The 23120-nt window shown below is 40.5% G+C and overlaps 1 protein-coding gene across 1 annotated transcript in view; it reads right to left on the bottom strand.

Annotated features, from left to right (window-relative positions):
- Window positions 1–5715: 5715 nt before the first annotated feature.
- ptpa (protein phosphatase 2 phosphatase activator) overlaps window positions 5716–23120 on the bottom strand; it is a 26576-nt gene continuing 9171 nt past the window's right edge. The window contains exons 5-10 of the mRNA XM_019264049.2: window positions 22149–22266; window positions 20809–20908; window positions 20224–20348; window positions 18243–18343; window positions 11820–11927; window positions 5716–6772 (exon numbers count right to left, since the gene is read on the bottom strand). Of these exons, the coding sequence (XP_019119594.1) occupies window positions 6698–6772; window positions 11820–11927; window positions 18243–18343; window positions 20224–20348; window positions 20809–20908; window positions 22149–22266 (627 nt within the window). The 3' untranslated portion in view covers window positions 5716–6697. The remainder of the gene's footprint in view (window positions 6773–11819; window positions 11928–18242; window positions 18344–20223; window positions 20349–20808; window positions 20909–22148; window positions 22267–23120) is intronic.

Below are 23120 nucleotides of genomic sequence, written 5' to 3'. Positions count from 1 at the left end.
GTGTATGCAGAGCAGAGCCACCTCAGGCTGACCCTCCCTCAAACTCTCCACTCACCAGCCCCCGACACCCTCCTTCACTCCTCCTCCTCCTCCTCTTCCTATCGTCCTCCTCCTCTTCCTGGCTGGCTCATTTTTTTCCCCTGCCTCTGAGAGTGAGGCATCGCTCCACCACAACACATCACATCCATCGCTGCCGCTCATTTGCTCCTCCAGCTCTGCAGGCTTTTTCCAGCTGCCGCTACCCATAATAACTTGCAGTTGGTAGGTTGTAATGGAAGTGATGAGGCAATGTGAACAATGCATTGGTGTGGTTATGCAGAAATGTATTGCAGAAGGATTCAATGTGTGATTATTTGCAGAAAGCTTCTGACTACTGCATTAATAGATAGAAATGTTTATATTGAAATGTTTGGACATGAAGATTACGATAAAACAGAGAGATGAGATCAAACAAACAAACGTTTCAGTCCTCTCCAGCACTGACAAATGGCTTTGTTTCATGGTGTATGCACAGCTCCTCCAGCTGGATCGACAAAGACTGACACCCATGAACACACACGCACACACACACACACACACACACACACACACACACACACACACACACACAATCAAAATCTTTTCCATTTTCTTTTTTTACTTTTTCATACTTTCTCACATATTTCTATTTCTAATGTTTTGATTTGGTTTGATCCTGTTAAAATAAAAATATTATATCATGTGCAAATAACAAATACACAAAATTCAAAACACAAAATGAAAAATAATAATAATAAAATAAAATAAGTACAACACAATAACAGTCAGCTGTTCTTATTTCTTTGACCAATCACTCACCTTATCTACATTAAATGACAAGACCAGGTGGTGGTGGGGATGATGTGAGGGGGGAAGTGTGGCGACTTGGTGTGTGTGGGGGGTGCTGGGAGGCGGAGGAGGGGTAGACAACAGAGGTGCAGCCATGAAGTGTGTGTGTGTGTGTGTGTGCGTGTGTGTGTGTGTGTGTGTGTGTGTGTGGGGCGGTGATGTGATTGTGGGGGTGGTGGAGGAGAGGCCACATGTGACAGCAGAGGAAGGGGGGTGGATGGGTGGGTCGGTTGGGGTGGACTGTGGGGAATAGGTGCAGAGGCAGGGGGGAGGCAGACTGTGGCAGCAGAGATCATACAGGTCAGCCAGGTTGCGCAGAGGTCTGCTGGGGGCGAGGGAGGTGGGGGGAGGGGAGGTCAGGGAGGGTTCTTCTGATGTAGACCAGGGTCTGATGTAGACCAGGTCCAGCATGATGAGGACGCGCGTGAAAACTCTGTTATTAAAGAGCTTTTAGTCTTCTTTGTAAACATGACTCGTGGCTGCTTTGGCAATTTTTTTAGGGAGCCGGATCATTTGACTCCAAGAAGACTCCCGGCTCTTTCAGCTCCCAAACAGCTCTTCATTTTACCACTTATACCTTTTATAATAATAATCTGTCTATGCGCACCGTATTACTTACTACAAAGAAAACAACAACAACTACAAAAAGGCTCGCGGGCGGAAGCTGGCTCCCATCACTCTTTGAACCGGGTTGTTTGCGACCAACACATCATACGTTGGAAACATGTTTGCAAGTCAGGTTCCCTTATAAGGTTCAAATACAAAGGTAAACTTGTATTGTACAGTTCAGGATATTTAGAAACACGTCAGTTTAAACTTGCTGCCTTGTTTCTGTTCACCATACAAGCGTTCGTCTCAGCGTGCTTGTGCAAAGCTTGTGCTTTGGGCGTGGTGCGAGCCATTAAAAATCTGTTTCACAGTTCTGCTGTTGCCGGGTTGTGATGATGGCGCCAATGGCCCCCTGTCGGATTCAGACTCCAAACACAACAGGCAGCATATCACTGGAGAAACTGCAAACTGCTGCTGACGGTAGCTGCCATTAGCTAGTTAGCTTTGCAGCTAGCAGTTCTACAAGCGGACTCTTTGCCCCCGCTGGGAGCTTGGAGTACTGGGGGGAGTGTTGGGGTTCACACTGCTAGCACTGCTGGACCACTGGGTGGAGGAGGTCCTCAGGAGAGGTGTGAAGTGGGAGAAGAGTGAGAGGGAAGAATTGCTAGCATGGCTGTTCTCAGCTTCTGTACTCGTCAAATTATCAGAAGAAAACTGAAATTAATTGAAAAACTGAAATTATCCTGCGACGCATGGGACAAAGTGATGTTTCCACACATCCAGAACTTTTGTTTTCTGCTATGATGATACGGAAGCTGAGAACGGCCATGTTTGCGATTATTTTAAACGCCATTATCTGAGGATCAAGAGTTACTTTATCCTGAGAAAACAAACGGCCAATTTCTGGAGTTCATGGAAAAATTCATTCAGTTTTCTGGAGATCATGGGATTATTATAGCAAACTTCAGAATGCGTGTGGTTCATTTAATCACACCTGATGTCAGCTTTAAGGTCAATGACTTAATACTGACAAACTATATGAGTAGACTAAGATTCACTGAATGAGCGCAGAGATCACTGAAATGTCCAGATTCATGCTGTTGAATATAACTGAACCAGTGGTGCATCTATAATAAGTTGTTGTCTCCTGATAATGGGCTTATTATCTCATTATCTTAAGGTAATTCCATTAAAAAGAACAATTGCAAGCATGGCTGTTCTCGGCTTCCGTAAGATGGCACGGTTCACTAAGAAAGAACCGGAACGAAGAAAAATAGACCACGCCCGTATGTGCATATAGGTCACTCCCCTATTTACATAATAGCACTGTGTATCACACTGGTTAGAATATGATTTGCATATATAAAACACTAGGCCACACCCCAATTCCATCAATTAAAATGAAAAATAGACCACACTTCCTGTGCAGACTTAAATTGGTCTGATGAAAAAGAACCAGGCCACACCCCATTTAAATATTAAATAATCACCTGATTACACTAAGTTACATGCTGTAATTTGCATATCATAATAAACACAAATAAGGTCACAGTCTTACTAACACTGGTCCAGACTTTCATACCGTTCAGTCAGATTGTGCTAAAATGTTGAACTTAAACTAGCTCCGTCAGTACAGCCAGTCCAAACTGCTCCAGATGCAGACTGAATGTTGTGGTGGATCTCATATTGCTTCTCTTCAATGGTACTATAAAAAGAACTGTGATGTTGTCCTTAAAGGAACAGTGTGTAGGATCTAGTGGAATCTCACGCTGTAGTTCCTGATTACAACCCCTTGCCTCACCTTCCTAGAATGAAGGTGAAAGTATGGTGACCTAGAACCATTTCGTTTGTCTGTTCTGAACTGTAGAAACATGGAGGTTCAACATGGTGGAAGAGGACCATGACTATTGTTGTTGCTCCTTCACGCTAGGCCAGACTAGACACACTAGCTCGCGTGAGGCGTGGTGGTTGTAATCACCAACTACACTGCCACTAAATCCTATACACTGGTCCTTTAAGTAAAAGTACAATATAATAATAACAATAAAAACTCCATTAGGAATAAAAGCCATGTATTTTCATACTTAAGTAAAAATACAGTATTACATATTATCAGCTAAATGTACTTACACATTTACAATCAAAGTACTTGTTTTGCAGAGAAATGGCCTTGTGAGTGATTTTATTGTCATTATTTTATTATTACTGGTTATAGGAAAAAAAAACACTTTAGTGGAGCTGCAACAACTCAGACTTCTGCAACGTTCTGACAAGGGACCCAAAGTAAGAAGTCATACGCCAAACAAAATGGGAACAACTTCATGTTTTCTCTGTAGAATTTTACCCTGGCATTTAACTATCGGTCAGATAAATGAAAGCACCTAAAATTGTACTTAAGCACAGCATGAGTGCCTAGCTGCCTTCCACCACCACTATGCACCATCTTAAGTCTGCAGCTGCATCCCATTTCAGAAACTGCTTCAATCGAAGTCCACATTTCAAGCCCAGACATGTCGGAACGGGTCGACGCAGCTGTCCCATTCCAAACATTCCTCCAAAAGAGGCCAAGAAATTCTGCCTTTTTTCTTTCAGATTTGCACCCTCGGATCCGTCACGCACGCTCATTTGTGAATCGTGAATTCAGACAGTCGTCATCAACTCACAGTCGGCCATTTCCCAGTTCCTTGCTAACACCTGAGGTAAATCTTTGCAGTAGATGGGATCTGTGATAAGTTATTAGTTGTGATGATTCACTTCAAGACAAAGGACAACTAGTAACGCTGTCAATATCACTTCACAACAGCCGAGCAGTACACATTACTGGTCCACCAGTTTGCTTGTTTGAACATGCTGTTGGACTTTTTTTTTTGCTGATGTTGAGTAAACTGCTCGTTTAACTGCCCACATGTCGTGTTGAGCAAAATGTTCAGACTGTTGACAAGAACAAACATCAGAGTTTATTCTTGGCTTTCATTGGACCGGGTCATGTGACAGGCTTACCCCCGACTGAACACAAAGACCTGCTAAACACGACCCGATGATCGTCAGACTTTGTGACTTGAAAAGAAAAGCTTGAATGCACCGGTGCTTTTCTCTCTCTCTGAGTCAATGGGCAGGAGGACCTCGTGATACGATGTTGTTTCATCTGTAGAGCGTCTCCTCTGGGGAGACTTCACTCTGACGGACACACCTTCAGCACACTAAAGCGAGTCCCTCATTCGTCTTTGGACTGCTGTTCCTGCTCCACTCTTCCTCTCTGCACTGCAGTCCAACATCCTGCATGTAGGGGAATTCCACCTCAGCCCTTACTACAAGACTTTGTAAAAAAGGGACTGTTGCATGTTGTTTTGGAGTTCCCCTTCTCCTGGTAACCACAGATGTTTCAAAAAAATCATTCTACATGGAGGAGTAGTCAGTGTCCTGACTCATGCAATATTCAGCACTTTCTTCCCTCATTTCAAAATCCATTTGCCTCACTGCTTGGTTCATCTCTGGGTCACAAAGAAGCCAATTCCAATAATTCCAATTTTTTTTTCAATAAAACAATGAGCCTTATGCAAGAAGCCGAAGCAAAAACAGATTTGAAACGGCTGCATGATTCACATATTCGAAGAATGTGTGTCGTCTAGTGTAAATATCACATTTGTTTCTATGTTCTGTGTCTGTTTTAAAGGTGCAGTGCTCTATTTAAATATGGCAGAAATGGAATATCATGCTGTCAACCATGATTTCATTCGTGTAAAATCACCTGAAAATAAGACTCTTTGTGTATGATGTATTTTAACTACCATACAATGAGCCTCAGGTCCTCTTCCACAGAGTTGGCCATGTTGAACCGCCATGAATTTTGCTCGCCCAGCACAGACAAACTAAACACAGACTCTGGATGGCCACTGTAGTTTCTTCTCCACACAAGGAATGAGAAGACGAGGCGAAGGGGTCACAATCATCAACTACACCATTAGATGACACAAATCCTACGTTGATGTTAACTCCAAAATGAAGCTTGTTTGTTTTATGTGGTGCTGCTAAGTGAGGATGAAAAAGACAAAACAATTTCTCACTTAAAGCCACAACGTGCAGACTATTCACATGGGTCATATCATTTAACACCTTTCAAATTACCAGCAAGTGTTGCTGTCTTATTATATTAGCACTGGGAGGCGCCAAAGTGGGAGATGTTTGAACTGTACATGTAGTGGCTTTAATGGAACATGGAACAGTTACATGGTGGGGTCACCAGGTAAAAGATGAGAAAAGGAAGAAATGTATTAAATCAAGTTGGACAGGTCAATGTAATAAGATACAAATAACTTTTGTTTTATTAAGTTAAAAACACATGCCAAGATCTTTGCCAACTAAACATGAAGAATTGAGAAACGAATTTCTCTAATTTGGAGTCAAATCTGGGGTAAAAAAAACTACAATCTTTCAGTTGAGAATTTTGAGGAGGAAGCTGCACAGCACAAACACAAGAATTTATTGAGGTATGCTTTATCATTTTACAATGTTCACCATAACTTAACCCAAAAAAAGGAAACCAGTTAACTTCAGACTGGGGTCAGATGGGACTATGATGGAGACATGGGTGTATCATGTATGGGACTATCGACAGTGACTGGTTAAGGACACACTATGGAGGGAAAATTAAAATCTAATGCAAAGATTCTCACCTAAACTGACTTTTCATGAAATTATGGAGAAAAATTCTTTACATTCCACTTTGGATGAGCTGTTATGGAAGCTCCCTCTGAGCAGGACATTTAGTTTAGGAAAAAAAACACAAAGAGAGTTATTTCTTCTGTAATTATTAATGTGACTTACATGTCGGGATGACTTGGGCAATTAAAATGCTGGTACATTCGCAACAAAATTAAAACATTTGACCTTAAAAGCAAAACCATGAAAATATTTCAAATTCACTCTGTGAATGAGCCTATTGCTCAAGAGGATCTGAAGCATTCAACTTTAATGAGCACACTTCTAAAACAAAAAAATAAAAAAATCTCTCCACGCCTCAAAAAGGAGCCGAGTCAAATATAAATAAAATGACAAAAATATAGAGAGGCTCCGAAATCACAAAAGGTCATCCACAACATGCTCTGCATTAAAGTTATGGATGGCCTACAAGCTTTCATGACCACATGCATGTACATGTGGGAATGCGTGTGTCAAACTACACATGGTTTGATTTTTGCTACTCTTCTATTTGCGCGAGGATGCCAGAGGAAGGGAACACTGTCGGGATTTTGGTCTTTCCATTGGGCGCACGGCATGAGTGTCAAGGCTTCGTTGGCTGGATGGACAGCAGACTGCCGAATTTGAAGTGCTGGATCACGGGGAACTTCTCCAAACACTGGAAATGGGAAGGGAAGAAAAAGAGAGGGACTGTTACTTTTCATGTTACCTACATGAGAGAAATTAGCAAATAGAAGCTTTGAAATGATATACGGGTAAGGCCTCGGCATGCTTCAAACAAAGTGCTTGGTGGCTCCTTTACATTGGTGGAAATTAGGCAGGTAGTGCAAGAAAATAGTTTAAACTTTCCAAAACAGATAATCTGACAATCATGTCTGCTCTTTTTTTCATTCACACTTCCTGTGTGTACGACTGAGAACACCACGAATGCCTTCAAGGAAAGACTGTCCTTGCAGTAAGTGTGTGCTGTTATGACTCAGTGCATTTGAGACTGTTGGAGACAGAATTCTTCACACTCCTGAGGTCAGCGTCATGCACTACAGGAAGAAGAGACTGTCTGAGCAGATATCAATTGTCTCACAATTCTTTTGTAACTCAGTTATGACCTGAGAATGTTTTGCTGCTGGGGTTATACTTAACGCAAAGGGTTAACGGAAGATCAGCCATCAAAGTATGTACAACGTAGATTCCTATTTCTTCATCATCGACTTCACCTGATGGCATTTTTTTTACCCCACAGTAACCATGGAGACCTGAAGTTACATCCATGTAACTCATTGTCTCATTGCTGAAGAAGAGACCACTGCCTTTCTAGAGCCAGACCGGTCAACCAACCAATGCTGATATACTGACTGGTATGAGCTTATCGACATTGGCCTGAAAACCCTAAGTATTAGGTCTATTAGTACTCTGTGGGTACATAGTACTACAGGACACGCCTACTGCATACCAGTCATGGTTTGGTTAGGTTAAGGCACAACAACTACTTAGGTTAAGTTTAGAAGAACGCTATAGTTTAGGTTCAAATAATCTAGTATCTGTTAGGCTAGCATGTGGTTTGCCGTGAAGATGGCAGCTGTGTTATTGATAAGGAGGTGATTACTGATCCATTTGATTTCCTGCATGTTGTTCTTCACTAGGAGACAACACAAGCTGCCCAATCGTAACTTTCGTGACCTCCACGTGGTATCTCCGTAACATTAACCCTGGCTCCAAAGCTCCACAAAGCTATGATGTAACCCCTTAGTCCTCCTTAAGTTATAGGGGCCAAGTTTGATCCTGTAACAATTTCTAACTAATTTTTTGTTACTATGTATGATGGCTGACGAGGGCAAAAACATAATACAACAGCCCAAAACATTTTAATTAGGAGAAATGTGCTGCAGCTTCAGAAACAATGCCAATTTATACATACAAAAATCCAAAACCAATACATTAACAGCAAACAAACCAGACAGAGCCCAGACGAGGGTGTGTCTGATCCATAGACTGTATAACCTGGTCTGGTCTCTCTCTCTCTCTTGGGTTGAAAATCAAGCCGTTTTATTTAGGCCTGGAGAACTTCTGTTATGTTGACTGAATATGCAGCATTTTCTATTGTTTTTGGTGTTGGTGTGTTTTTCATTCTGCATTCTTTCTGTATTTTCAGCGTGTTTGCTGTTAACGGCAGCGTCCAGTTATTTACAGGGATTTGTGATTGCTTGAGGTTTAGTGATGGGACATGTTCTTGTCTTTACGCATTCAGGGAAACCTTAACCTGCCGTTAACTCTTCCCGCTGGCCTTTTCGACTTTGAACGTGTTCAAAATGGCTGTGGACCAGCCCAGAAGAGGCCCTTTGTGCATATGGACACAGATCCAGTTTTGGGGAGCAGGGGTGGGGGTTTGGGTGTCTGCAGTGGGGGTTGGGAGGCTGAGCTGGGGGAACACAGTGGAATTGAACTCTTGTGCTTAGTCTGTCTGTGCAGTGACACTATCGGTCATGATCATCTAGGCTGAACTGGGGTGGAAAACTATGCCTCAGAGAACTACGGTCTATGCAGATATTCAATCAATGAACATTTGTAAAATCATCTGAGGGTCACAGATACTCTTCATATAAAACATTTAAAAGGTTTTCATATTGTAGGTTACCTAAATTTCATGTACAGACCCAACTCAACAATAAAGGAATCTATAGAAAAAGTACTGTGTGTGTATCAAAGCCTTATACATCTTCTTCCTCTGTGCCACAGAGCTCCACTGTTGACTAACATTACTTTGTTCATTACATTACTTTACATTGTTCCTTCATTACTATGAACACACACTCTAGTTTATTTTGACTCGATCACACAAACACCGTCCTGCTGCCACAAAAACTGACTAGAGCACCAAATGTGGATTAATCCACCGCTTAAAATAGTCCCCAACATGTATATTTTCCTCTTATTTAGGTAATGTTTGATAAAAAAAACTACAGTGTATATTTAAATAAAATAAAATAAAATAAAATAAAATAAAATAAAATAAAATAAAATAAAATAAATGCTACAGTGAAACTTTCCTTTAGATTTACTTCTTCAGTGGGAACCAATTGGTTTGGAGCCGAGAGCTACAGAAGCTACAGCCTACAGAAGTCAGAATGTGTTGATTTTGTCTTTTCATGAGATTTACCAATAAGCACAAGTGTTTTCAATGTGTTGCCTTCTTTAAGCTCAGTCTGGATTTCATTAAATTTCCCTTCAGTATGTAAATGAACTTGTTGAGACGTATAACTTGCTCGTCTTTGACAACAATAAATCAGACATGATGTTCACTGGGATGAATTACCCCTCTCAAGCAAGTTTCAAGTCTGTGCAAGTTGACTTTTTATAGTGTACTGAAATGGACTGAGTCCAATAGCTGCCTGACGAAGAAGAAAAACACTCGTACATGACTGCTAGTGAGCAGTGAGCTACACCAAAAAACAAGCAGGGGCCTTTAAAAGGTAAAGGTGAGAGCTGGGTGGCTGATCTTCCTTTCAAGCATGGACAAGACATACTGTGTAATTCTGTCCATTCAAGTAGAGCTAACAGGCCAAATCCATCTAGAATTGTTTCCTTGAGCGTGTTTCATTTCACGCGTTCAGTTTCTGTTCCAAACAGACTTCAGTATCACCTCCTCGCTCACACAGAAAATGGTGGATTCGACTCTTTCTAGTTCTAGCACAGCTCTCTGCCCGAAACCCTGTGTGGGGCCAGGAAAAGGGAGAGAGGAATGCGAGTCTGCTGATGGCTGCTCCAGGCTTGGAGGAAGGTCGGGACAGAGGGAGGGGAGGATTTAATGAAGGGAACGCAGAGGAGGAGGTGGAGGAGGGAAGGAGGGGGAGGGAGAGGCAGACAGCTTGGCCCCTCAGCTCTTTGGGAAGACTCACAGGCTGCTCTGGAAAACACAGGATGTGGGCATGCAGGCGGGGAGAACGGGTTTAGACATCCCCCCAACCCCACCCCCAACCCCCCACACACACACCACACACACACACACACACACACACACACACACACACACACACACACACACACACACACACACACACACACACACACAATTCCATTCTCTCCATTCCTCTCTTAACCCTTTCCTGCCTCTCTCTTCTACTACTCAAAGAATCTGAAGTCTGTTTTGGCGTTCGGCTCATGACGAACACGGTCACAGTCGACTCTCAGCACTAACCTGATTTCTTAATTGTCATGTAAACAAGAAAACACAGTTTTAGTTATCGGGGTGAAGGATTTCCAAGAAATCCAGTTTACACAGCTCCATTTCTGTTCCTAGTGTTTCTAACGCGGTTCTTATTTGTGCATTTCAAAGGCTTCATGAGGAAGAATCACTGTGACTGTAGCACTGAGGAAGCAAAGAAAAGATCTTTACGTGTAGCTGTGCCACATACCAAATGAAAAAGAAACACGTTTTAACCTGTAACTGAAAGAAAGTCTCAAGACCAATCAGTCCAAAACCTCCAACTAGGAACAAACCCAACACTCTTTCAAGCTGCAGCATCACAAAAGATGCTGTTAATCTTTCCTCACGCCGTGTCTACATTTTAAACTCGACTCTGTGAATCTTTACTTCCTCACAGGAATGCTTCGAGCTGAACGCTTACGTCAGTATGCTAACATGCTAACGTGTTGATGTTTAGCAGATGTCCTGTTTACTGCGGTCGTCGTCTTCGTTTCGCTACGGTGGCTGAGAGAGCTCAACGCGCTGCCACTTCAGAAGACACATGCAAATCAGGGACAACGTCTTCATGGAAGCATGGACGGCATTTAGAAACCGAGATACACAAAGTGACAACAGAAGCATTTCCAGGGGACACTAAAAAGTGCTGAACATGCATGGACATGCACATTTTGTGACTCATGTAGTTGTTGTAGTTGGTGCATATATCATGTGCTTATGTTTATGTGACTCACCTCACGGAAAAATTCTTGGAAATGATTTTAATACTAGTGTTTAGGGAGATTTAGTGTTTATGACAGATATTAACCTTTACTGTTAACCTTTACTGTTGTACCACAGGTACAGATATATTATCAGAGCAGAAATATCCTGAGGTATCGGGCTGCAGACGGCCAGGCATCGTAATGATAAAGAGAAATAACCTCAGCTCAGACGTTTTACAAAGTTACACTTTTTTGTGTCCTCTGGCAACTTAGTGGTCGTTTTCTCTATCCACAGCATTTTTTTTTTTTAAATGTCGCACGTGATATTTTCTTCATTTGCTTCATTTCTTTTGTCTTTTTATGTTTTCTGAGGTTGCAGTGTGTTTTCATGACTACATTTGCTAATTAGCGCAAAACACAGCTGTGAAACTTGAAGACCATCTCCACAGTTTTGACCTGAGACGGAACAAAGAGCACTGAAGTCCACACTGGATGAATATACATCTGTGTCACTGTGTCAGACAGTACTTGTTACAAATAACCCCCTTGAATTAACAACGAGCACAAACACACGCTGACAAAGATTTCTTGATACATTTTGTATTCATGCACATCAAATCTGTTTGTTTTGGTTTTCTATTTAAGTAATTTAAGTTCTTTGCGTTTTATTGAGTCAGTCATGACTACAGCAGTGATAATACATCAATGCTTTAAGACTCCTACAGCAAAGTAGTTAACAAACTCATAAATCACTAAAGTTCTGGACTGCAGTGTGGCAGCAAGAGAGAATGAAGCAGGCGTACCTCTGCTTTGTACATTTTGATCAGGCCCTGGTTGACTTTGGACCAGGAAGGAACAGCGCTGATGTTCCACAGCTGGTTGGAGTGTTCAGCAAACGGACCCGTCTTCATCTACAGAACAAAGAAAAAGGGCCAAGTGAGAAATGTAGACATGTGCAGCACAAGCTCAAGTCACAAAATGATGGTTAATAACCATCTAACTTCAACCTCTGATTAATATCGATATAGTATATAAATCATAGTTCATCCCTTTAATTCATCAATCCAGTTAATTTTACTGAAACACATGTTTAGGAACAAGAGAAAAGCTTTTAAATCTTCCTTTGACTCCTCTTGACATCATAATTAAATTGATAGGTCAGTTTTTAGTGAATCAAACTGTCTCTGTAGGCTGGAGTGGCCTTAAAAGGTTTCGGGTTTCCTCAGTGATGAAGCTTTGGTCAGCCTGGGTTGAGTCAGTTACATGGATTGCATTGATGACCCATTTTCATGGCAGAAAAGCCATATTTTGGCTATGAATTGTGGAAACATAGTGAGCTTATTCATGGATAGTGGGGAAGTTTTACACCGTGAAAATGGGTCACCAGTAGAATTTATTGTAAATAATTACACTGACTGAAGCTGGTTTTTACATCCACGTTCACCAGATTTGGTTTTGGTAGATTAAAAAAAAGCAGTATTTAGAAGGGGAGTGTCAGATGTGCAGCGCTTGTGATAATGAAGGAAGGGTACAGTTAATATGTCCTGTACAGGAACAGATCCTACTGTGTATAAAGGAAGATCTTGAGCTCACAGGAATCCAAAGATAACGCACTGTTTGATTTATCTGCCGTCCGGGGTGAGGCTAGACCAAACTCTGTGCAAAAGGTTCAGGATTGGTTTTGTCCTGTGGAAGATCTTCAAACTGCTGCAATCAATATTTTAATATTAATAGATCACATGAATACTTCATGTGAAAGTGGTCACTTGTAGTGACAAACCCACAGAGAAGTATTAGTACTGTACACCACTGTCATTCTGCTAGCTTCTAGCAGCTTAAGATATTCTTCTCAGACATGGGTGCAGACCAAAACAGAGCCAAAATAAAAAATATTAGACGGACAAAAGGAACTCCAAATAAATAATTGATGTGTGTGAACTGTTTTCTACAAAGTTTGCCATACCAACTTAAAGGGTGATTTATAGGTCATACCTTAAAACCAAAACAATGAGCTAAAAGACACTAAACCACTATAGAATTATTTGATATTTGATTGATTGATAATTCATATTTGTTAGAATTCTTTGTAACAATGAGGAACATCATTTACATCACACACAGAGTCATTTAACCTATTACAGTGGTCCCTCATTTTCACGGGGGATACGTTCTAAAAATAACCCGCAGTAAACGGAATCCGCGAAGTAAGTTTTACAATTATTATACATGTTTTAAGGCCGTAAAACCCCTAACCACACACTTTTATACACCTTTTTACACGCATTTTGTACAGTACTCCCTTAATTAATCAGGACGCAGAACACACGTGCGGTTCTCACTTAGCCAATCAGGACGCAGAGCACAATGCGCGTTCATACTGTACAGTACACTGTAAAAAAAAGCATGCAAAATTACACTGAAAAAAAATCTGCGAAACAGCGAGTCCGCGAAAAGTGAACCACGATATAGCGAGGGACGACTGTATAATATTAAAATGTTGATTAGAGCAGCTTTAAATGGAGAGGTGGCTATAAGGTGTATAAAGTGGCATGAGGCATCATTTCTGCAGATTCTTAATTAATTTGCATATTTGTCTTAATTGTTCATGTAGATATTGAAAGACAGGAGTACAAGATGTTTTAGGAGGACAGTATTAATGGCAGAAAAGAAACATACATCTATAAATTGGAGGTTTGAGACAACAAAAGAGAAACTACACGTATAGATGTCACTTTGTAATAAAGAGAGTCTATTCACTGCAGGGAGTTTATTGATGCTGCTGGCTGGTTAATCAATGAGTGGAACTGCAGCTGCACTCACCAGCACCCAACAGCGCCCCCTCTGTTGATGTTTGGAAGTGCATGTGTGAACTGTGAAACGATCCTATAAAAACACTGAATCTAGTTCTGGAGCCTCTAATGCTGTGATGGTGCGCCTGTTGTTTATTTTATTATTTTATTTTTCAAAAAGGGGTTGTCTTCTTTCTTTTCATTTTCAGGTTCATCCTGAACATGACACACTTCAAATTAAACTCAAAGAAAAATGCAGACCAAGAAGAATGAGTGTGACAACAGACAAAAAAATGTTACACTGCTTTCTTATTACATCGATTCCTCTACTTTCAGCAATGTAATCAATGAAGTGGAGTGAACATGCAGAACAAAAGGCTGATTGTTGCTCCAGCAATCACCTAAATAATATGAATAAAATCAACAATGTGTGAGTGTGTTAGCTTACAGAGAGACAACAAACAGTCAGAGTACACTGAAGAACAATAGGTAAACTGTCACTGTGACAAGTACGACTGACAAAAACAAACCTATGAATTCATAAATGTATGAATGAAGGAAGGACTATAGACCGTTTTCCCACCATTTTCTCCCAAGAGGCAGAGGAACCCAAACCCAGACCCTGGGGCATCAATCTAACAACCCCCTCCTTTTTCCATCCCCCCATCCACCCCTCCTCACACTGTTCGAGACACTTTCCAGGGCCTCGCATGAGAACACATGGGGGAAGGGCATGGAAGAGGGAGGAAAAAGGGGGGTGGAGACAGCCCGTATTCCCTGGAGGAAGGAGTGATTCACAGCAGCATGTGGGGAAGGAAGTGACTCATGTTTAGGACCACGCACGCACGCGCACAGACACACACACAGACACACACACAGACACACACACAGACACACACACTGGAGCTTTGTGTGTGAATTAAAAAAAGAACATGAGTTTGAAGTATCCACATGTGTGTGAATCGGAGAGAAATACTTTGGCATACATATGGAGTGTTGCATGCTCACAGGCCTTTCTGAGCAACGGTAAACAAAAGAGGGAAAACAAGCCGCGAGTCAGGACTGATACATATATACTGTATATTTATTATGTTTCTGTAATCACTTTAGACCACAGTCAGGTCACCAGTGCGGGTTATCTGGTTAACTATTAAGCCTCAGTATTGTTGCTATGGTTACCTACAGTTAAATCAACATCAGAATTATCTTACATACTGGAGCCAACTTTAGTGTCCCCATCAGTGATTGTTAGTAACGTATAAAGAACGATAATATTACTTTCACCAGTAAGTAGCGTGATAAATTACTAATAAAATGAATAAAAATTCATCACAATCTAACTTTTGTCACTCGGAGACTGATTTAAAATCCAACAATCGAATCACATGTGCAGATTTATCTACGCTACTGTTGAAGTGTGCATGTCACTGAGCAGCAAGTTAGCTTGGAAGATGACACGCTTACATTCAGCAGCTTTTTTAAGATTTTGTAAGAAAGAAAAATGACAAGAACGTCATAGTCAAATGAAAACTTGTGCAGGTAGCAATGATGTTACTCAGACTTTACAATGCAAAAAGCACGTCCTCCTGAAACATCTTCAACAGCACAACAACGTAAAGCTCAAGGAAACACCCCATCAAAGATGATGACGTCTACAGCCCGACAACAGCTAAACAAGTCAGACTTGAAACGAAACTGTCTCCTTATCATTTTGAACTCGGTGTGCATTTTTACTCTAGGTAAATGTTTTAAAATCAGACTGACTACTAACCTTCAAGTAACCAATTGTGAACACCACATCGCTCACAGTCTAACTGTTTTCCCTGTTACACTATCTGTATGACAATAGAGGAAGTGTGGAGACAGTGGAGCACAATGTAGAAGACTATAACTTGTAACAACGCACGTAGACAAATGAAACATGACTTAAATCCATGAGTCCATTCTTCTGAAGCATGCTGGGAGGACTCCTCACACACCTACCTCAAGTCAGTGCTATCATGTGATCAGCTCCCTGCCTATCAAATGAATGCTGGTTTCAACTGTACTAGTGTTAGCTTAAAAAAAAAAAATCTCTTTTTAACCAAAGGTCGGTTTTGAGAATGCATAAAATTTTCAAATGATCATATAATTTTTTTTCCAAACTGATTGAATTGCAGAACTTGGGCACAGTGGTTGTTGACTCTGGTGCAAGCCTGTATGTCACAGAGAAAGCATCAAACTGAAGGTGTTTGAGAATCAAACAGCCCACCAGAAGTCTGATGACCAGTTTCACAAGACAGTGCACTGAAAAGCACATTTTCTGGGAGAAGATGCTAACCTAGATTTTATTTGAACTTTACAAAAACATAAGGGAGAGTAAACGGAAACAAAACACAGCAGAGCTGCAAGGATTAGTCTCATGACTGATTGGTTGGATTATTTTCTTGTTTCATTGTAGTTTAGAAAATGTCAGGACTGTTTTCAAATGTCTTCTTTTGAGCTGACCCAAAGATATTCAGTTTACAGTGATATCAAACAGACAAAGGCACCAAATCCTCAAATTGGAGAAGCTGCAACAGAGAAAGTTTGTCAATTTTGCTTAGACAAAAAGACCCAGAGCACTAAATGATGATTGACTGATTGATCGACTAAATGTTTAAATGTCTGTTTCAGCTCTAAAACTGAGTTAAACAAAATCAACAAAAGTGGAAATGTAAAAGACAAAGTCACAAAAAATACAGATGAGGAGAACCAAGGAGGCCTTGACACAACGACAGCATCCTTTCATGACCGAGAGGAGGAGGGAGAGGTCAAGCAGGAGAAGGTGGAGGAGGAGGAAAAGGAGGGAAGGAGGTGGTGCTTCTGAGTAGGAAGGAGGAAAGGGATGTAGCTGCTCCACCAACACCCTCCTCTACTTCCCTACCCCTCCTTTTCCTCCAAAAACCAAAAACAAAGCGCACGGTTCCTGCTCTGGCACTCTCCCAATACAATCCATCTGCCTTCCCCGCCGTCTTCCTTTTCCTGGACAAAACCACATTCAGCTGTGGTCTAAAATCAGTCCAATGTTAATACAAGTACACGTAGTACTGTATATACACACTGACTATATATTAATATGTCATTATTTTAAACACCCTGTGGGTAAGTCATCTAAAAGTCAACACTGACAGGATACAGGGAGTACAAACAGAAGTTTAAATACATTTAAAGATGTTTTGCAGCACTCTGCATCAGTTTACGGCTGATACAGCCGGAAATAAAGGCAAATTAAGTTTTTCACAACATTTGTATGACTTTTTTTTTTCTTAATTCAGAAAGTTTCCACTTGATATTTTGAGATTCTAAAAGTTTAATCTAATTACAAAAAAAGTAACACCATCAGAGGTCACTGGCAACAGTTGTTCCAGAGAAACATGAATTAAATCTAGAAAAGTATCTCTCTTTTTTTTCTCAGCTGTATTCTTCTCCCTGTATTCATCCTCTATTGGCTCTTTTTTGGTCTCCACCAGCTCCTGAATGACTCCACCATGTTCACCAGCTTGCTGCTAAGTGTATCTGTGTCATCATGCCTGCTTGGTGCCGTTCACATAAACTCACCATCAACCATTTAGGCTGTTGTGGTGCAAAAGTAAACAATGACGACGTGTGTGATTCTAGCAGAAATTCAAAAGCTAAACTAGAAATAAAAATAGATAAATCCACGTGCTGATGGTGATCATACATAACCCATTTTTAATCATTTGGTAACCATGGAAACAGCCATCTGATGCCACGTTTACTTTTTACTATTAATCATTTTCTCAGTTAATCCATTATTTGAAGACAAATGCTGACTCATAAGAAAGGACTTAAAACGACTGATTAGCATCAAGTAATTGACTAATCATTGAAATGCTACAAAACAATGAACAGAAATATGCTAAAACCTTCCACTGATCATTTGGTTGTAAGGCATTTGTTATATAATATATAATATAATACACCACACCATTCAGACAACATGAGAAGCATTACTGTGTGTTAAATTCAATAGAGAAGCTGGCCTGGACTTATTATATTTTATTGGGACTTTATACTGCGAATGTATTTTTGAATGTGCATCGTTTTATTCTGTGCGTCGACTTTTGTTGGTGCGATTACTTTTTGAGGAGTCGAAAGAATAAAAGTACTGAAGCTTCATATTATATGGTATGGTGGTGTCTATTTTTTCTTTAAGAAAAAACTTAAATAATGGAAAAACATCTGTGATATTGTATGTTGTCTATAACAGTGACAGACTGGAATGTTAGTAATCAAAGTAGATACGGTATGAACACTACTCAGATGTGTCTGTGTGCACATACTTCATGAACTCCTCTGTGTTCTTGTTATTTTGACCACGACGCTGTACCTTCAGTTCATTCACAGTAACTAAATCATTTTATGCAGTGTACAAAAGTTAGTTTCCACTCCCACCTCATTGATGAACTTTATGCAGTCCAGAAACATGTAGTCCTGGTGATGCTCGTTCACCACCTTCTCGTCGATAAAGTGCCGAGGCTCCAGTGTTGGGTGATCTGTGGGGGCAAAGAGCTGTAAGTGCACACAGTCACCACCAGGTGTCAGCATTCACCTTCCCATGAAGCGCCATCCACCTCACCTCAGAGCACTGTGGAGAGACACACAGGATGTGGACTCTTTTTTTTTTTTTTTAAACCACTACAGAGGAGGAACAGAACCTTCAGTCAGTCGTCTGTTTGACAGGTGACAGCAGGAACAGCACAGGGGTGAATAATGACATGACATGAAATGATGGCTGAATTCCATTTAGCTGCTTAAGATTCAGGGTCCTGGTGCTGCTCGTGCCGACTCACTGTCACTGTCATGACAGTGATCAATAGATCAGAGCATCGTTAATGTCAGTCACACCTGTGCTTCTTATGCTCCTGCAATGTGTCACATGGTCTGAACCTCTAATAATCACTGTTTGTTTTAGACTGGATTTTTACTTTAAGAATTATTGTTTTGAATATTTCACATCTTAATACCTTCCTATCAACCTATATGGAACAGAAGATCCTTAGACAGATACTTCTAAAGGTGCTTCACACCTGAGCTGTGTGGTGGAGTTGACATGAAGTCATCATTGATCATTTAGGCTGGCTTCAAAACAAAGAAGACCAACCACATAAGTTTGTGATGATCATGTTATTATAACATAAATTTAGAAGCTAAACTACAATTAAATCCATCTGCTGAGTTGAGTCATAAGCAATATATAGCATATTTTTTTCCAAGATCATTTGGTAACCATAGTAACCCGCATGTGCATCACCACCCGAGTGCGGTGATTCAACCCAGCTCGGGGCTTATTCTGTCTATTTTAACAGTTTCCTGAAAAACAGGGAGTGAAACGTAGCGAGTGTCTGTAACAATGTGGTCCAACGTTCTTCTTTTGTTGTCCTGCTTCTGTCTCTTTTTCACTATTCATACTTGATCAATAAGCTCCAGTCCAGTCAGTGCTCATAATTGTGAGCTCAACTTATTTCTTTGTGCCACCAGAGAAGAAAGGTAAACACACAAGGCTCGGTAATGTTGCTGTGTGAGCCCATTTTCCCTCATGGGTCCGGGTAGAGCCGATGATGCAGGATGACATCACAGAAGCTATCCAATCAATAACGGTCAGTCTGTATGACTTCATGTTTACTCATCATGGCTTGTTTGGGAAAGTCAGTGTGAATGAAAAATGGACCAGAACTAAAAATGAAAATTATCATCATCATTATTATTATTATTAATATTATTATTGTAGCAGATGAGACAGGTTTCTGCTTCTTAAAGGAAGTTTAAAGGAAGTGCTTGCTCATGGTGGAACTGTTGGATCTCTGTACATAATATTATAAAGAGTACGGTCTAGAGTTTTTCCGATTCCAATAACAGCTTCTGTCTGCAAAATAAAACAATTAAAAAACATTTCAACTTATTTATTTGTAAGTAGGACTTTATCAAGTTTGAATTATTTTATTGAACAATATAATGTAGTCCACAAGCTCAAATGTGTGTCTTCAGTAGTCTCTGTGTTCTCTGGGCTCCAAAGTGTGGTCCAGGTACAGAAATCACCTGTGCAGGTAGGGGGCGTGGCCTCAATAGCCCTGCAGTAAGCAGTGTGCTATGTGCATGTGATTGAGGAATAGCAGATATTCAAGTGTACCTGCATGAAGTCTGGTTGTTATTCAAGATTGTGATAAAATATATTTTCCACAACTATATTTAAGTTCCCTGTTAAGGGCCAACCTTCAGTTTAGTAAATTCCCCGGTTATTTCCGTGTACTTCCATAAATTCCCATGGAAAGTTTCCAACTTTAAAGATTCCCAGAATTTTGCAACCCCAGGTTTACTCTTATTGTCATGTTTAATTTCTGCAGTTCTTACTGAACTGACGTAGCCACGCTCTTACCTATAAACTGGGAGCTTCCCCAGATGAAGGGCAGAAACTGGAAGTCATCCAGTCCCCACACTCCTTGGCTTCCAGCTGGTTCCATTCTGTAGTATCTCTGCAGCTTCCGCATCACTGACAGATACCTGCAAAACCAAACAACACACACGCACACAAACACACACATGACAGGGTGTTGTAGCAGGGTCAGAATAAACAATGATCAATGTACTTGCTACACTGTGGGAAAGAAAAAATGTACAGTCAAATGACATCAATGATATACTTACTCTATATCATTATGGAAAAATCCAACTCAGTGTTTACATAAAATAACCAGATGGTCTGACTCACTATAGCAGTGAATTCAACAGCAGACCAATCAATTTATAATCAGAAATTTCATAAATAATCAGAGTGAACAGTGTCCATAACGAGTAGCACTGATCGTGCACAGTTGTACAAAATGAGATGCGTTGCATTTGGAGCACAGTGTACAGTAGATAAATGTCACAGTGAATTCAGACAGTCAGTAAAGTGCACTGTAGTGAATGGTTATATAGTTATAGTTCTGCTGGACGTGAAGCAGCTGCAGTATCAGCTCACCTGTTAAAAACCCTAAAGACGATAGCCAGCTGATCATCCACCCTGAGAGCTCCGATCTTACAGAGGCAGCAGAGGAAGGCGGCAAACGCAGCTTCATGACCTGAGAAGAGAAAAACACTTTGATTACATTAAAGATCTTTACATGTGAACAGGATCTGTGTGTGCTCCATCTCTGCTTCACTTTACTTCACCAAACAGCCTTGTAGCAACTAACAATGTAATAACTTAGTAATGACTAGACTGATTAGACTTTTTCATCTAACACTGAGCAAACACATGTAGGTCACATGACCACTGTTCTCATCCTGCACATTCCACATACACTTCACAGTGATGAGTTAAATAATATTCCTCCATACATGAAATTATGAATTTACATATCTAAGCAAATAAACAATATTCTAAATAAAGATTTTGTACAACAAATAATTCTCAAATTGTCTCTTACAGCCACAATTAAGGAGAGAGACTGCTGCAGAGTACGTACCCTTTTTTCAATGGATTTTTCTAATGCTACGCCAATAACGTGATAACTTATTGCATTATTGGCTTCATTACATTTTAAATGGCCAAAATGATTACGTTATTGGCGAGTATTACATTATATTATTACTTTATTACATTATCGGTTGCTACAGGTCCTTTTTGGATATGAGGAACAAATTAAAAGTAGTTATGTTACTTGTAGTTTGTATATTTCTATTACTGACGTGACTGATGAACTTTAAGCTCCATAGCATCAATATTCGATTTTGACTCTTTGCAGTGGGCTGCACTATATACATTATTACAACATTGGTTTTAGTGTATTTACACAAAATTTGACAACGCGTTACTATTTAAAACATTTTAAATCCACTAGTAGTTCATTTAGCTGAACTCTCAAAGTCGCTTGGCTCCATTGTCGTAGGACTAATCCCCAGCTGCCTCTGAATCAAGCCTAAGTTCTATACAATAATGGAGTTACAGTGCATCATTGCGCCTCCCTATGGCCAAATAACTGTGTGCTTTATATCTGTAGTCTGCAGAAAGCCTGTAAACTGCAAGGCTGGGATTAGATAGATCAAAACTTATTTTAGTTCAGAGACCACATACAGCTCAATTTGATCTCAAGTGGTCTGGACCAGTTAAACCACACAATAATCCATAAATAACATCATCTCACAATGTTTCACAAAGTATATTCTGAAAATGTTCACAATAGCAAAGAATTGCTAAATGCAATAAAATATGACATATAGCATGACAGCAAAGAGTGGAGAACTGACAGGAGCAAGGAGGAAGAGAGGCAGGAGGCTTTGTACAGAACTACAGTATCACAGAGACACACAGCACATTACCTGTTCCATAGTCTATCCTGGTGGAGTTCCCCACTGACTCTTTCAGATAGACGGCTATCTCTGGAGCTGCTGCAGATTTGTCAGCAGGGAGCACTGCTGACACCAAAGCCTCTGCTTCCTACACACAGACACACACACACACACACACACACACACACACACAGACAGACACACACACACACACACAAAATGTCAGAAAAGGCATCCACATCCACAGTGTTGTGGCATAGATACTGACCTCATTAAGAGGCCACGTGTGTGTTCCTGCACTATTTCTAGGGCAGCTGTGTCTTGGAGGTAGAGCGGGTCGTCCACTAATCAGATGAGCGGCGGTTCGATCCCTCCAGTCTGCATGTTGAAGTGTCCTTGGGCAAGATACTGAACCCCAAATTGCTCCTGAAGGCTGTGCCATCAGTGTATGAATGTGTATGAATGGTTAGCTCCTCAAACTGATGAGCAGTTGACATCTTGCATGGCAACTAATGCCATCAGTGTATGAATGGGTGAATGAGATACGTACTGTAAAGCGCTTTGAGTGGTTGGAAGACTAGAAAGGCGTTATATAAGTACGGTCCATTTACCATTTACTTTGTAACTGGTTCTGGTTTTCCCTCCGATGTCCTCCAGTTGCTCCACCTCAACTCTCCGATTTATTTTAATTTACTGTATTTGTTGCTACGGTAAGGGTGGTAACTAGCCAAGCAGTTACCAGTTACCTCCATTTGCTGTCCCGGACTGTATTTTAAAAATAAAATATGTTTCAGTATTTTGTCATATTGTCAAGAATATCATTACTTCAGATATACCCAGAAATATTATCACACATTTATAATAACCTACCCCCGGTTACTTAAAACTGCTTATTTTGTCAGACCACAAGTTTAACACATAAATATATTCTATTCATAATGATGTATACAACTGAGACGAGCACCTTATGAAAGCTATTTTCCTTTAAAAAAAAAAAAAAAA

The sequence above is a fragment of the Larimichthys crocea genome, chromosome IV (assembly GCF_000972845.2).
Source record: "Larimichthys crocea isolate SSNF chromosome IV, L_crocea_2.0, whole genome shotgun sequence".
Lineage (NCBI taxonomy): Eukaryota > Metazoa > Chordata > Actinopteri > Sciaenidae > Larimichthys > Larimichthys crocea.
This window is presented reverse-complemented; position numbering and strand designations above follow the sequence as displayed.